Genomic DNA, 13195 nt, shown 5'->3' with positions numbered 1-13195 from the left:
TATTAAAAATCATTTTGTTATGAAATGTTTAAACCATTTTGTTAAAACATTTCACCACTATATAGATTGAAGTTACTAATAATACAAACCCCGCATTTCAAACATAGATTTTATTCAGTGTAGTTACACAATACATTTTCTTTTACATGTGAATATATTCATTGGGATATTGGCTCACTCACACAGGCCGCATGGCCGCATCTAGAAGTCATGAGAGAAAAAGGAAACAGAGTTATTGAAACCAAACAAGACAAGTGGTTTGGAATCCCTGACATCATCACGTTAAACTTCATTCTGAACTATTGAACTCGGCTGAATTGCTTAAACTACATTGTAAAAAAATCACCCTTTTATTGATTCTAAAGAGTCAAAGTCAAAGAGTCAAACTGTATAATTAACGCTGTTTATGTGTGTGTGTGTGTGTGTGTGTGTGTGTGTGTGTGTGTGTGTGTGTGTGTGTGTGTGTGTGTGTGTGTGTGTGTGTGTGTGTGTGTGTGTGTGTGTGTGTGTGTGCGTACATGCAGAATAAACTTTGAGAACTTTTACTGACCTCAATGTGGAAAATGCTGAAATCAGAAAATGCCCTGTTCCTTTCTCAAATCGATATCTCTCTTCAGCTGACAGGTACCACAGATTTGACAGCACATATACGTCATGAAGTCATTGCATAGAGAGCCCTGTAAACAGTGCAATGGGTTAAAAGTGTGAGGGAGTGGTACAATATTGGATACGTGGAATACAAGGAACAGTGTCTTGACACTATACAATTTTATATATATTTTTTTTCATTCAGTAGATGCTTTTAAGAGACATACAAGTGAGGCAGAAAACAAATTGAATACACAAAGTAAAGCTCCAAACAAAACAGTATACAACTGGTCAGGACAGGACAGGAGGCAGCATGTGAATTAGGCTACAAACCTAATCATATCAGGGTTAACACATTTCTTATCTGTTAACTCCTTTTCGGGCTAATCTACATCAGGTCAGATAACATTGGGTTCGTCTCCATATAGATCAAAGTAAAATATCTGTTAACTTCTATCTAACTTTTAGCACCATTTTAGAGTAAACTTCCTACTATTAACTACCTAAGGCTGTCTGGTCAACCGACCCCAGCAGGTGAAACTGGGTCCTCACCTCCCCTCCTCCCGCACTCTCAGCACTGGCTCTCCCCAGGGCTGTGTGCAGAGCCCACTACTCTACTCCTTCTACACATCCGACTGCAGTCCCACCCACCCAGAGAACATCATTGTCAAATTCGCTGATGACACAATGGTGGTGGGCCTTATAACGGGGGGAAACGAGGCGGCCTACAGAGATGAGGCCCTGAAACTTGGTGAGTGGTGTGTTTCTAACAACCTGGCACTGAACATCACCGAGACCAAGGAACTCATCCTGGACTCCCGACGGAACAGAGCCGCCCCTGCCCCCCTGTACATCAACGGTGAAGGTGTGGAGCGAGTCCACATCTCTGCTGATCTCTCCTGGTCGGTCAACACCTCAGCGCTGGTCAAGAAGGCCCAGCGGCGGCTACACTTTCTGAGGGTGCTCAGGAGGGAGCATCTAAACACACAGCTGCTGGTGACCTTCTACCGTTCCACCATCGAAAGCCTGCTGACCTACGCTGTGTCAGTGTGGCACTCCAGCTGCACGGAGGCCGACAGGAAGAGACTGCAGACGGTGGCAAACGTCGCGCAAAAAAATCATTGGCTGCCCTCTGCCTTCCTGAAGCACCATCTACGGCTCCCGCTGTCTCAGCAGGGCCAGAGGCATCCTGAAGGAAACCACCCACCCCGGCTGCCATCTCTTCAACCATATGCCAGAACAAATAGACTCAGGAACAGCCTCTTTCCTAAATCTGTCACCATACTGAACTCAGATCTGCACTGATGTTTGTTGTCTATTTGTGGTCTTTACTGTGTATTTAAGTTTTACTGTGTATTTAATGTTTTTGTTTTTTTTATATATATATATTTTTTTTTATTATATATTGCTTTAGTATATTATTATACATTATATATTCGATAACTATGTGTGCACTTTTAAGGAGCTGCTCATTGCATTTTGTTGTACTTTGTATAATGACAATAAAGCTTTCTATTCTATTCTATTCTATTCTATTCTATTCTATTAACACTCATATCCACACAACTTAGTTAGTTGGTATGTTAGTCAAAGTAGCTACACAACTTACATTGATGTTGTACTTAGTCCTGTACACACTACGCATGGCCATGGTCATACCACACAGGCAGCACTCATCCATATCACTGGCGATGGTGCAGCCAAGGCATGGGAAGCAACACAGCCCATAGAAGCCTGTATCGACGCAAATGGAATGAATTCATACGGACCATGAATCGATTACAAATCTACCAAACATATATTTGGTAGGAGTAATCCTTACAAGTGCCGCAGTCACTGGTAAAGGAGCAGAGTCCCGTCTGAAACTCAGAGGGGGGGAATCGGCCCGGTTGGTGCGTCACTGCCATGATCGACTGAAACTGCAATTGGAAAAAGAGGCAAACCTCAATATTAACAGTATACCATCAGCGTATGAGGCCTATTCATTTTCCAGAATTCCAAGGGAAAAATAAAACACAGTTACAATTAACGTAGTCTGAATCTGAATAACTTTTTGAATAGAAAACGAGGAGGGTATACTTCTTACCAGAGGTGTTGGAGAATAAATGAATGATTCTCTGAGACACTAATGACCTTGGTATGGTAAACGTCAGTTGGAAAATAGGAAGGGCCAATTTCCCTTACTGGCCTTGCCTCACCTCACCATAAAACATATTGTTACAGCATTGTAAATGTCCCTCTTGAACAATGACGTTTCAAAATCTGACAAACATTTACCACAAATGACAGTTTTAAAAGTACAACAAGATCCATATTATTTAGCTTATTTTATACTCCTTCAGAACCACACATTTAAACATATGGTAAAATTAGCTTCAGGAAAATGGTTCCAAAAGTCTGTGTGTGGTTTATTGCTGGGTCTGAATGGGGTTCCTTATTACTGAGGTGGGCACACCCACAATGTCACAGGCCTAATATACTGTGATGATTTATATTCTGGAGGACATGCGCTAACTGGTGTCAACGTCCGGATAAAGGTCAGTGTTATTGAACAGTGTTTTGTATTGACTTGTAATTAAGAGCCGTGATGGCCTTAATGTTATCATAGGTAAACATAATGAGGTGTGGCTTTCTTCCTTATTCTCTATCAATCATTTTGTTTGTTTTATTATTCTCAAACTTCAATCCTCAATCCCTCCTTCATACTTAATGCTATATATTCAAAGTTGAAATACTACCTTACTATCCACATTTTTATGGAAGGAATCCAAACTTACCACTATTTATAATTTGTAAGTATTTAAACTTCACAAGCATTGGCATCAAAATCTATAAACTCGCACTTCCCCCACAATATTTAGACAACATGAAAATAGTATACACCAAAATGTTGAGCTCCCTCTTTTTTTCTATAAAAGATAACTTTAAAGCAAAAGCAGGCTGTTCATTTGGTCATATTTGTTCAAATTCTCTTTACATGTCTATCAATGGCTCTCTGAGGGAAACCAAACATAATTTGGTTGCGTGCCTAGAACGAAAAATAAAGTAGGTTTAACTTTATCCTATCTTAGTAAATCAAATGCTCTGTCAAATAAAAAATAAAGAAATCTGGTATATGTAGCAGTCGCAGACCTGTAATAAGCGTGTCCAATCATCTCGTGCACCTTGAATGAAATGTTTAGATTGCTTAGGCTACCTGTCTGTCTACCAACCGATCTGTACCTGCTCGCACTCCTCCCGTTTGGAGGGAGTGGCTTTGAAGGGAGACCTTAAGGTTGCTTGTTGTTTCTCCAAATCGCCAACCCATGCTTTAGATATCTCCACATACGACCACACATTGAAACCCACCAATTTGTTTAGAACTAAAGAGCACCATAAACCATTCTAGATCATCCTTACAACCACCCAGAATGCCATAGCAACTGATTAGAACCCCCATGCAACCACCAAGATAACCATAGCAAGCGCCCTGCTATCAACTACCGAAGCAAACAACTAAAAGGCAATATAACGCCCCTTGAACACCATAGCAACCATCTGGATCACCCTAGCAACCACCCAAACTACAGCATCAGCCGCCTCCCCAAACACCCTAGAAGTCACCCAAAAGAAGCACATAGAAAACCATAGATAACACACAGAACAACATCAACCACCCAAAACACCCTATGTAGACCACCCTAGCAACTACATAGAACGCCATAGAAACAACCCATAAGACCCAAGTTATCATTGATAACCTAGCAACTACTTAAAAACCCCTACTATCCAACATGATTCAAAAAAAGCTTTATCTTTAATATTTATAAATTTATCTTTAATTTTTTTTAACATACCCAGTTTTATCACATTTACAATACAAATGAGTGTATAGCCACAATGGGAATGAAACCCACTTCCCCAGAAAGGGTTAGTAGTACCCTTCTCTAGCAGTTAATCCATAACTAACTGCAAATTTTGATTCAGTTCTTTATTTTTAACATGGTGGTTTTGTCTCACGAGACTGAGCAATCGTTGTATGCTTGAATCTACTATTCAAAGTAGGATCATAAATATGCAAAAAATAAAGAACAAGCTAAAAACATGCAGATGGATTAACAGGGAAATATGGTAGTTTGACATCAGGCTACCACATAAAATTTGATTAGGCCTAGGCCTATATCGAGACTAGGATCATAAATATGCAAAAAATAAATAAAGAACAAGCTTAAAAAAGCATAAAATTCGATTAGGCCTATATCAAATAAAATAAGAACAGAAATACATTTAGCACGTAAGTTGTAACAAGACAAATAGCATAGTAGTAGGCTTATAACATTCATTGCAACTATTGTAATACTCGCTTCAGACACGCGATGTCGCTACTGCCCGTGAGGTAAAGCCACGACTTGTCTATTACACCGGTACTACTACTGCACCGGTTGTAATACATTCATTGGTCTAACTGCAATTGTATAAAATACGCAATTTTCAACTGCATTGAGATTATTTCACGATAAATGATATGATGATAATCCACGTATCAACTGCAAAAACATTTGTATCGATTAAACCACTTTGATCGAGTGCATCCCATTTGTGCAAAAGTTTAACATTCACAAGCTTAAAATAACGTTTATTCCCTTGAGAGAAAGGGTATATAAACCCGATGACGCGGGCTGGTATTCTACAGTAAGGAAACTCATATTATCCTATAAAGTTGGGCCATGTTAAAGTCGCTGACAGAAATGTAGCCTATTTACTAACATTTTGCAAAAAGCAATAGGCTGGCCACCTGTCGTCTTCGGCGTTTTGCTCATATTTGATGAAGAAACGCAGTCCACACAACAAGACGCCTCACAGCAGAAGCGATAGACATGCGCACAGCTGATGTAGAGGCACATCTGCACTGACGTCATCTCCACCACGAAAAGCTGCCAATTCGGAACTATACCCGGTTTCAGACCGGCTGAATTGTAGTGTAAACCAACTTTTGCTGTGTTGCATGCCCTTTTTTCACCTTTCTCACAAGGTGTTACTTCGCCGAATACTCTCTGAAGTCTTGAATTCACTCTGAACCCTTTCAAGCTACCCCATACTCCACTCTACTTTATAAGGACGACAGATATGCAGAAAATAGAGCCTTCCTGTGGAGCAAGTCCAAGATTTTGAAGGCTGAATAACTATTTTTTTGTTAGACACTGTGAGATCTAGGGATACTTTTTCCTGTGTTTTGGTCTGAGGGGAAGAAGCATACTCCCGTGTGTGCACCTATTTCTCAGGATGGCAAAACCCCGAAGGATATGAAAAGGGAACAGGGGCTTGTGTGCGGAACTTCAGAGCAGAAAAAGTCTTTTGTCTTCAGGTTACCCAGCACAGTTGGAATGGAAGTGACAATGAAGATGAGCATGGTAACTATATCTTTTAATCTCTGGTTTTGGGGAAACAAACAGTGCTAGGCTGCAATGCGTTCACGTCATGAACGATAGCGGCAACAGTTCAGCACTCATGAAGATGATCGCAGAAGTAGAAACTGTTTACAAAGTAGCACAGACTTGAATGGTCTTTAAATTTGGGTCAGTTATTTTGGACACCGTTCACTTGGGAATGTTGACAATATTAGATTACACAATAAAACTTGGAGTTCATTATATAGTTGGATCAATGCTATATTTATCGATTTATTTGAACTTTAATGGAATAGCAAGTTGAAGATGTGGCCCTGCAAATGCCAGTTTTTTCCCCAAAAATGATTATTACCAGACGTTACTATGAATAAACAGGCATATTTTGGACCGAAGTAAATGTTTCAAAACGTTGTCAAAAACCCTTATTTTCATCTGGAGAGCCATGCAAGGACGCCATGTAGCGATGGGTGTAATGCTGAAGGCAGGTTGCCAACTGTCTGGGTCAAAGTAGCCGACTAGGTAGCGATGCTCTTGGTGTTCCTGTTTCTAGATCCCCACGGGATGCACGAATGCTTTTTCAAAATAATATTAACATTTCGACCTTGCACATCGTTGTGCTGTGGCATGTGATCTACAAAGGATACAAGGCAACGACATAGTAGCACTTTGGTGCATCTGCACGCCTTGTTCCTCCTTGCAGATGATGGGACTGACCAGGTTGTGCATGGAGCCAGGCCAGCTTTGGGGAGTGGAAAGAATATATCGTTTTATAAAAGTTGGACCAATAAAATGTTTGATGCATGTATGGTTATGATATGAATGATCTAATATAGGAAATCTCCACTGTCTTCCTAAAGTACACGGCCGATCTAATAACTCATTCATCCCATTAATTACATTTTTAGGACATATAAATACATGTATCTCTCTTAAATCGTTTTATTTTTCATTTTGAATTGTCCGGATTGTGATGTAACAAGGATGTATCGTAAATAAAGACAGCCTACAACGACTCCTTCACAGGAATGCAGATGGATTGGTCAAGTCGACAAGTTCGCAGTGTAGATCTTTTTTCCTTCCAGTTTCACCCGAGGGGACTTGTGGGGGCCTGATGGATTACAGTGGTGCCTACGAGTTCCTGAGATGAATCCAGAGGCTAAATACACCACCACCACCACCACCACCACCACCACCAGCACTAGCACCAGCGGCAGCGGCCAGATCTGGAAGCATCTGCTCTGGGGAGGAATCTGAGAAGCTCACCGGACACCAGACATCCATCACAGTGACAATTCAGGGGAGATCCACCATGGACTTGTTATGGCGTGGCATTAGAGCGAGCCTGTGCTTCTTCTGAACCGCACTGTGTAGCACCCACTCACCTCTCTTCCACCCACCATCCCCCTCCCATGTCCCATCTGTCTCTGAATCATGGAGATTTTGTGGAAGACGTTGACATGGACTCTGAGCCTGGTGGTCATGGCTGCTACAGAATCTCCGACCTCCCAGACGCTTTCCCACAGCTCTCAAGGTAGGCTGCCGGAGCACTCTGTCCTTTGTTGTTGCTTTTGTTTGTGAAGGTCATAGTCATGAGTTCACACTGTCGCCATCGTGATGTTGTTGATTGGAAGACTTGTCAACTGCACCTCATCTCTTCTTTGCTCTTCTGCTCTCCTCTTGCCTCCTCTCTCTCTTCCCCTCTGCTCTCCTCTCCTCTTTTACATTCTTCTCTCCTCTCTCCTCTTCCTTCTCTTCTGCCGTCTTTCCTTCTCTTTTCTGCTCTTGTCTCCTCTCATCCCTTTTCACCTCCTCTCCACCCTCATTTTCCTTCCAACCCCACTCCCCCTCAACCCTCTTTCCCTCCTCCACCCCCTTCCCTCCTCCACCCCCTTCCCTCCTCCACCCCCTTCCCTCCTCCACCCCCCTTCTCTCCTCCATCTCCTCTCCCCATCTCACATCTCATCACCTTCTCCGTCCGCCAACCTCTGGTGCTTCCATCGTGTAAAAGAGGAGTTCCTGTCCTTCCTGGACCACTACCAGCTGACGGTGCCCGTGCGGGTGGATGAGAACGGGGACTTCCTCAGCTACACCCTGAAGCACCGCCGACCGGGCCGACGCCGACGGGGTGCCCCCCACCCGCCCGTGGGGAGCCTGGGCCCGGGCCACACAGAGCCCACGGAGCATGCTCCAGAGACCCGGCTCTTCTACAGACTGTCGGCCTACGGAAAGCACTTTTACCTGAACCTCACCCTGAACCCTCATCTGGTGTCCAAACACTTCACGGTGGAGTACTGGGGGAGAGGGGGCCTGGAGTGGAGGCACGACCTGATGGATAGCTGCCACTACGTGGGCTTCCTCCAGAACCAGAACGGCACTACCCGGGTGGCGCTTAGCAACTGCAAAGGGCTGGTGAGTACAAAGGAAGGATGGTTCCAATGCGAACATCCGAGACACTGACCTTGAGTGGCTGGGGAGTTCATGGGAGGATTATCTCAGGAAGTCCCTGGGGTGTACTTTTACGGAGGTAATATATATGGATTTGTGCTTGTGTTCCAGTTACCTCAGGCAATCCCTTAGACAAGAGATTAGAGCGATTGTAGTTTATTTAGCGCAGTGTTGGACTCGGCCCAATTGGCAGAGTCACGTTGGGGGCAGCTCGGGGTTAGGCAACGCTACCGAAGTAAATCTCATCAAGTACCTGGGCTTGACGAGTGTGTTTGAGAGCCTGTTTTAAAAGGAACTTTACCACACAAGAGAGTAGCATTTAATTGTTTTGAATTTTATTTTATTTCTATATTGTTCCATAAAGTTGTATCCGATCTAAGTCAAAAGTGTTATCGGTTGACATTTCAGTTATTACATGGTTCATTCAAACCAATTGTCTAAATCAATAGGAATCTTTTAAGAGGATACTAACTTTCTTTGTACTATATTATATCCTTTAGACCTGGGCCAGGAAATGAATTATTTTGCAACTTAAAGTACTAAGGAGTTTTCTCTTTGAAGAAAAGCCTTTAGTTATATAGTTTGAGGCAAGTGTATGCCTAGTTTGTTATTGACAGCCGTAATCGGCAATCAACTCAAAATAAAAACAGGAATTAGCCTTAATCCAGTCAAATGTCTGAGCATGAACTAGCTAGGGTCCAAGAAACGAGCTAGCATCTTCCTTATTGTTTCCTTAGAGAGCGAGACACAAACGACATAGCGCATCGTGAAAAGCTTTTCAAATTCCTTATTTGCCTCGGCTTATAACCGTCCGCCACTGTTTCTTGTGTCTGTTTGTCACCAAGCATGGCGTAATCACAACAGAAGACGAGCAGTATGTAATAGAGCCATTGAAGAACGCGTCCTCCAACGCCTCCAGAGAGTGGATCCTGGACCAGGCACAGCAACACGTTATTTATAAAATGTCTGCCCTCTCCACACCGCAAGAGCACAGCCAGGAGTTCAGCTGTGGCATTTCAGGTTGGTCGAACCTCCGTCTGGGCACGACTGCATGTGGGTGGAACTGACGTAGAGGAGTTGCTATACATAGCGGGCCGGAGGAAGTGCTGGTTTTGGTGGCAGGCCCAGGTTTGTGGATGAATGTGTGTGTGTGTGGGTGTGGGTGTGGGTGTGAATGTGTGTGTGTTATATGTGTGTGCTGTTGTCCTAGTCTGGCCAGACTGCCACCATTAAACCTGTAGAGAGAAGCCTTGCTCCAGCATTCATAAAAAGGCAAACGTCTGTGGCTGTAGCACCTCTTCGACTAAAGTCTGACGCTGAATGTGAGTCGGGCAAAGGTTTTTTCATGACAGCATTCATCCCATTCATAAACCAACAATCTTAGTGTCCTAGTGTCCCAGTGTCCCTTCCTCATTCATAAAACCAACCAATCTTTCATTGTGAAGCGTCCCAAGTCTTTTACTTATTTGGGATGTGATAGTAAAAACTAAGGGGATAACCAGATGGATATTTAGGTACTTGGGCTGAGATCTTATAGAAAAACAGCAACGTCTGTCACCATCAGGAGGCAAGCATGCCTCAACGCATACCTACATCTCCCTCAGAGTGCAGGGTCATAAAGGAGAGGCTTTGCATTGGAGTCATAGTGCACGGTAGCAGACACCAATGAACTCTTAAAAAATGAAACAAGTCACTGAATGCAATCCACCTCACTCTCCAATCGCCGTGTCCACCCTCCATGTCGACAGACCCCGTGAAGTGCAGTACACCCTGCTCCAAAAGCGCCCCGTCGTCTCCTGCCCTTCAAAATAACAGCGCGGATGGGAACTCCACCAGCAGACACCGTCGCTCAGTCAGCTCCGAGCGCTTCGTTGAGACCCTCGTGGTGGCGGATAAGATGATGGTCGGCTACCACGGCCGCAAGGACATCGAGCACTATATCCTGTCCGTAATGAATATTGTAAGTATGATCCTACTTTTGTTCAAAAGGGTTGTACTAAACACACAAAAGAGGCAATTCTATGTGTAAAGTGTCATGTTAAGTGTCTTTCAGTATCTTAAAAAGTGCTATTATTAGTATAGAGTCTTATTTCTCTATTTTTCTTCATTGCATTATCTATAACTTATAAGATTGTTACAATGATCAACTATATAATCATCAACGGTTCACATCTGTTGACAAGTATATCATGGTAGATAATAGATAACGTAGAGTTGTGTCGCAGCACTCAGGCACCATTTGTCTGACTTTGTGTCTTTTCTTCTTTTCTGGAGGTCAGGTTGCCAAACTTTATCGTGATGCCAGTCTAGGGAATGTTGTGAACATTATCGTGACCAGACTAATAGTTCTCACAGAAGACCAGGTGAGTACCCTCCCACACCCGTGACATCTTTGATTCGCTCTCTTATATATTTAGTTAATAACATGGTCATCAACCCACTAATTGACTTGAAGTAATATAACGCTCAAATATAACAGTGACTGTGTTATTAACGTGCACATCTTGTGCACGTGGCTGACTGACTGCTTAGTTTGAAGTATAGATATGAAACATAACACTAAGTGGAGAGGAAAGTAAAGATATATCTTTTTGTCAACTTTTTAAATGAAACAACCCTGCAGTAAACTTGAGACCATGAAACTCCATACAATGTAACTGACCTAGAAATTCCAATCATACTGCTAGTGGATTATTTTGTATTCTTGTTGTTGTTGTTGTATTGCTTGATGTGTGGCTGTGATTTGTGGCGATCTAGCCTAACCTGGAGATCAACCACCATGCCGATAAGTCCTTGGACAGCTTCTGCAAGTGGCAAAAGTCCATCCTCTCTCACCATGGAGATGGAAACAGCATTCCGGAACACGGAATGGCCCATCATGACAACGCTGTGCTTATCACTCGGTATGCATGGAAACACAAAAAAAACCTCAAACTTTCATACAGACTGTTTTCTGTTTTGGTGTTTGTCATACTCATTTTAAAGGGCTCACATTCTACCAGCAGATAATAAGATAAATAGTTGATTTTTTTTAACTAGTTGGTAAGGCCCATTTGGTATTGTAGTCGGTTGATCTATTCATCATACATCTGGGTGGATACTCCAGAAATTGATTGTAATGGCTGATAAACTTCACAACTGGTGGTTAAATAGGGCTCCATGTATTTATTTGAGGCAAATTAGGTAAAATTAGCAGAAACTTGGTTCGGGCACAACCAGTATTTGTATGTTGTGTTGTTGTGTTGGTTATACATAGAGCCTGTGCTTGTTTGTGTTGTCCTGTTAGGGTCGTGTCACAAAATGAAGTCTGGCAGTAGTAGTTTTTTAAACGTTCAATTCTGTTGCAGCGAAAACACACCCTGAACAAACCTGTAGAGACTCAACACGTCAATGTGCCTTTTCAGGAGTCGGTCATACAGAGATATATTGTACCATAAATATAATTTATGTTTAGGGTGTTAACCAATATCCAATACAGCTCCTCATTTGTTTTGGCCTCATGAACTAGAAGCTAAAGTACATATTCCCTGAGCTGAATTTTCTGGACAGGGTATGGTGTTTGACACAGGATTAGTTGAATGATATAAATACAGTTTTATACAAAGCTCAGAAAATACAGGAAAGGCTCTGTCTGTACTGAATATTATTTATATCGTGAGCTGCCTTTGCATGATGAATAGCAGTTTATTGCCTTTAGTTTTATTAATGATGTTGCTTTTCAGCTCAACGCTAATTGGAATTAGTTGTTATGCTAACAACATAATACATATAATGTGAAGGAAAAAATATTAGCTTACATTTTTCTATGTGAACAAAGATCGCTACCACTGATCGATTACATGAATGGAAAAAAGTTAAATGATTGATTTATTAAAGACATGATTTATTTGACATGGAATGAAATAATGGGCCATTGAGGAAAGAGAGTAAAAGGTTCCTTCCAACCATTGTTCCTCCATCGTACATTCCAAATGACAATGTCAGCGTTTCCTACAGAGCACCAGTAATGGAATGGCCTCCACTTCATCATTATCGATCCCTATGGATCCTCTTGATGCCGGGATGTTAATCCTCCTTTTCTAATCCCTTTATGAATCATTCCGGAAACGGCCCCCATAGCAACCTTCATTAGGCTCAGTGGCTGACGGGCAGAGTGCCTCTTCTGGAACTCTGCCCGGCGACGCTCCGAGAGACTCAAGGAGAAATGAAAGGAAGCACATCTAAACAAATACACCATCTTACCGAGGTCAAGCTTGTGCCCCATGGTTTTGAAAAAAGATGAGTGTATGCTAGTATAATCGGGGGGGACACAGGGGGTGAATTAGATTTGATGTGTCCTTGGTTTTTACTAGATTAAAAGCTTTGGAATTTATTAAATCATTTAAATTGTATGATGTTCTCAAGGCTGCAGGGCTCAGAGAGCGTTCGTCCGCGTCCTTCCTATTGAATTACACCAATGTGGGACCGACAGGCTGTGGACAGAACCACAGCGGCAGACCTCTCAGAGTCTGCTCTTACTGGCGGTGTGATGGTTTCATATCCAGGCCAGTCTGCAAGGGCAAATGGCGTTTATAGAGATAGGTATCTGTTTCTGGATTGAAGAGGTTAGTGTTTGATATAAGCTCAGTTGTTACGAGTGGAACCACAGTGACTATGTTCATTAATGAGTAGGTCGTAGGCATCTTGCACAAGGATGCTGCAGCTTGACTGTAGAAACCAGCAGGCTTCCTTTTCAGCTGGGAGGTGAACACCCTGTCCATTACATAAGCAGGTGT

At 42.6% G+C, this 13195-nt stretch overlaps 2 protein-coding genes across 5 annotated transcripts in view; one reads left to right on the top strand and one right to left on the bottom strand.

Moving 5' to 3' along the window:
- Positions 1 to 92: 92 nt before the first annotated feature.
- Positions 93 to 3808, bottom strand: LOC115531843 (placenta-specific gene 8 protein). 2 transcript variants are annotated; one of them, XM_030341151.1, is made up of 5 exons: positions 3721 to 3808; positions 2411 to 2507; positions 2198 to 2322; positions 551 to 677; positions 93 to 201 (listed from the first exon to the last, which is right to left on the bottom strand). In XM_030341151.1, the coding sequence occupies exons 2-4, from the start codon at positions 2493 to 2495 to the stop codon at positions 573 to 575; spliced, it is 315 nt and encodes a 104-aa protein (XP_030197011.1). In that variant the 5' UTR covers positions 2496 to 2507; positions 3721 to 3808; the 3' UTR covers positions 93 to 201; positions 551 to 572. The 2 variants fall into 2 exon arrangements, with proteins under 2 accessions (XP_030197011.1, XP_030197010.1); XM_030341150.1 differs by lacking the exon at positions 3721 to 3808 and adding an exon at positions 2675 to 2778.
- A 1657-nt stretch (positions 3809 to 5465) lies between these two features.
- The window catches only part of adamts6 (ADAM metallopeptidase with thrombospondin type 1 motif, 6), a 48699-nt gene continuing 40969 nt past the window's right edge, over positions 5466 to 13195 (top strand). The window contains exons 1-7 of one of the 3 annotated variants that reach the window (XM_030342027.1): positions 5466 to 5978; positions 6999 to 7506; positions 7984 to 8384; positions 9266 to 9440; positions 10169 to 10380; positions 10700 to 10783; positions 11178 to 11323. In XM_030342027.1, the coding sequence (XP_030197887.1) occupies positions 7407 to 7506; positions 7984 to 8384; positions 9266 to 9440; positions 10169 to 10380; positions 10700 to 10783; positions 11178 to 11323 (1118 nt within the window). In that variant the 5' untranslated portion in view covers positions 5466 to 5978; positions 6999 to 7406. The remainder of the gene's footprint in view (positions 5979 to 6998; positions 7507 to 7983; positions 8385 to 9265; positions 9441 to 10168; positions 10381 to 10699; positions 10784 to 11177; positions 11324 to 13195) is intronic. The other 2 variants (XM_030342026.1, XM_030342025.1) reach the window with 2 other exon arrangements.

This window comes from Gadus morhua, chromosome 19, assembly GCF_902167405.1.
Source record: "Gadus morhua chromosome 19, gadMor3.0, whole genome shotgun sequence".
Classification (NCBI taxonomy): Eukaryota; Metazoa; Chordata; class Actinopteri; order Gadiformes; family Gadidae; genus Gadus; species Gadus morhua.
Note: the sequence above shows the minus strand (reverse complement) of the source record. Positions and strands in the feature narration are given on the sequence as shown.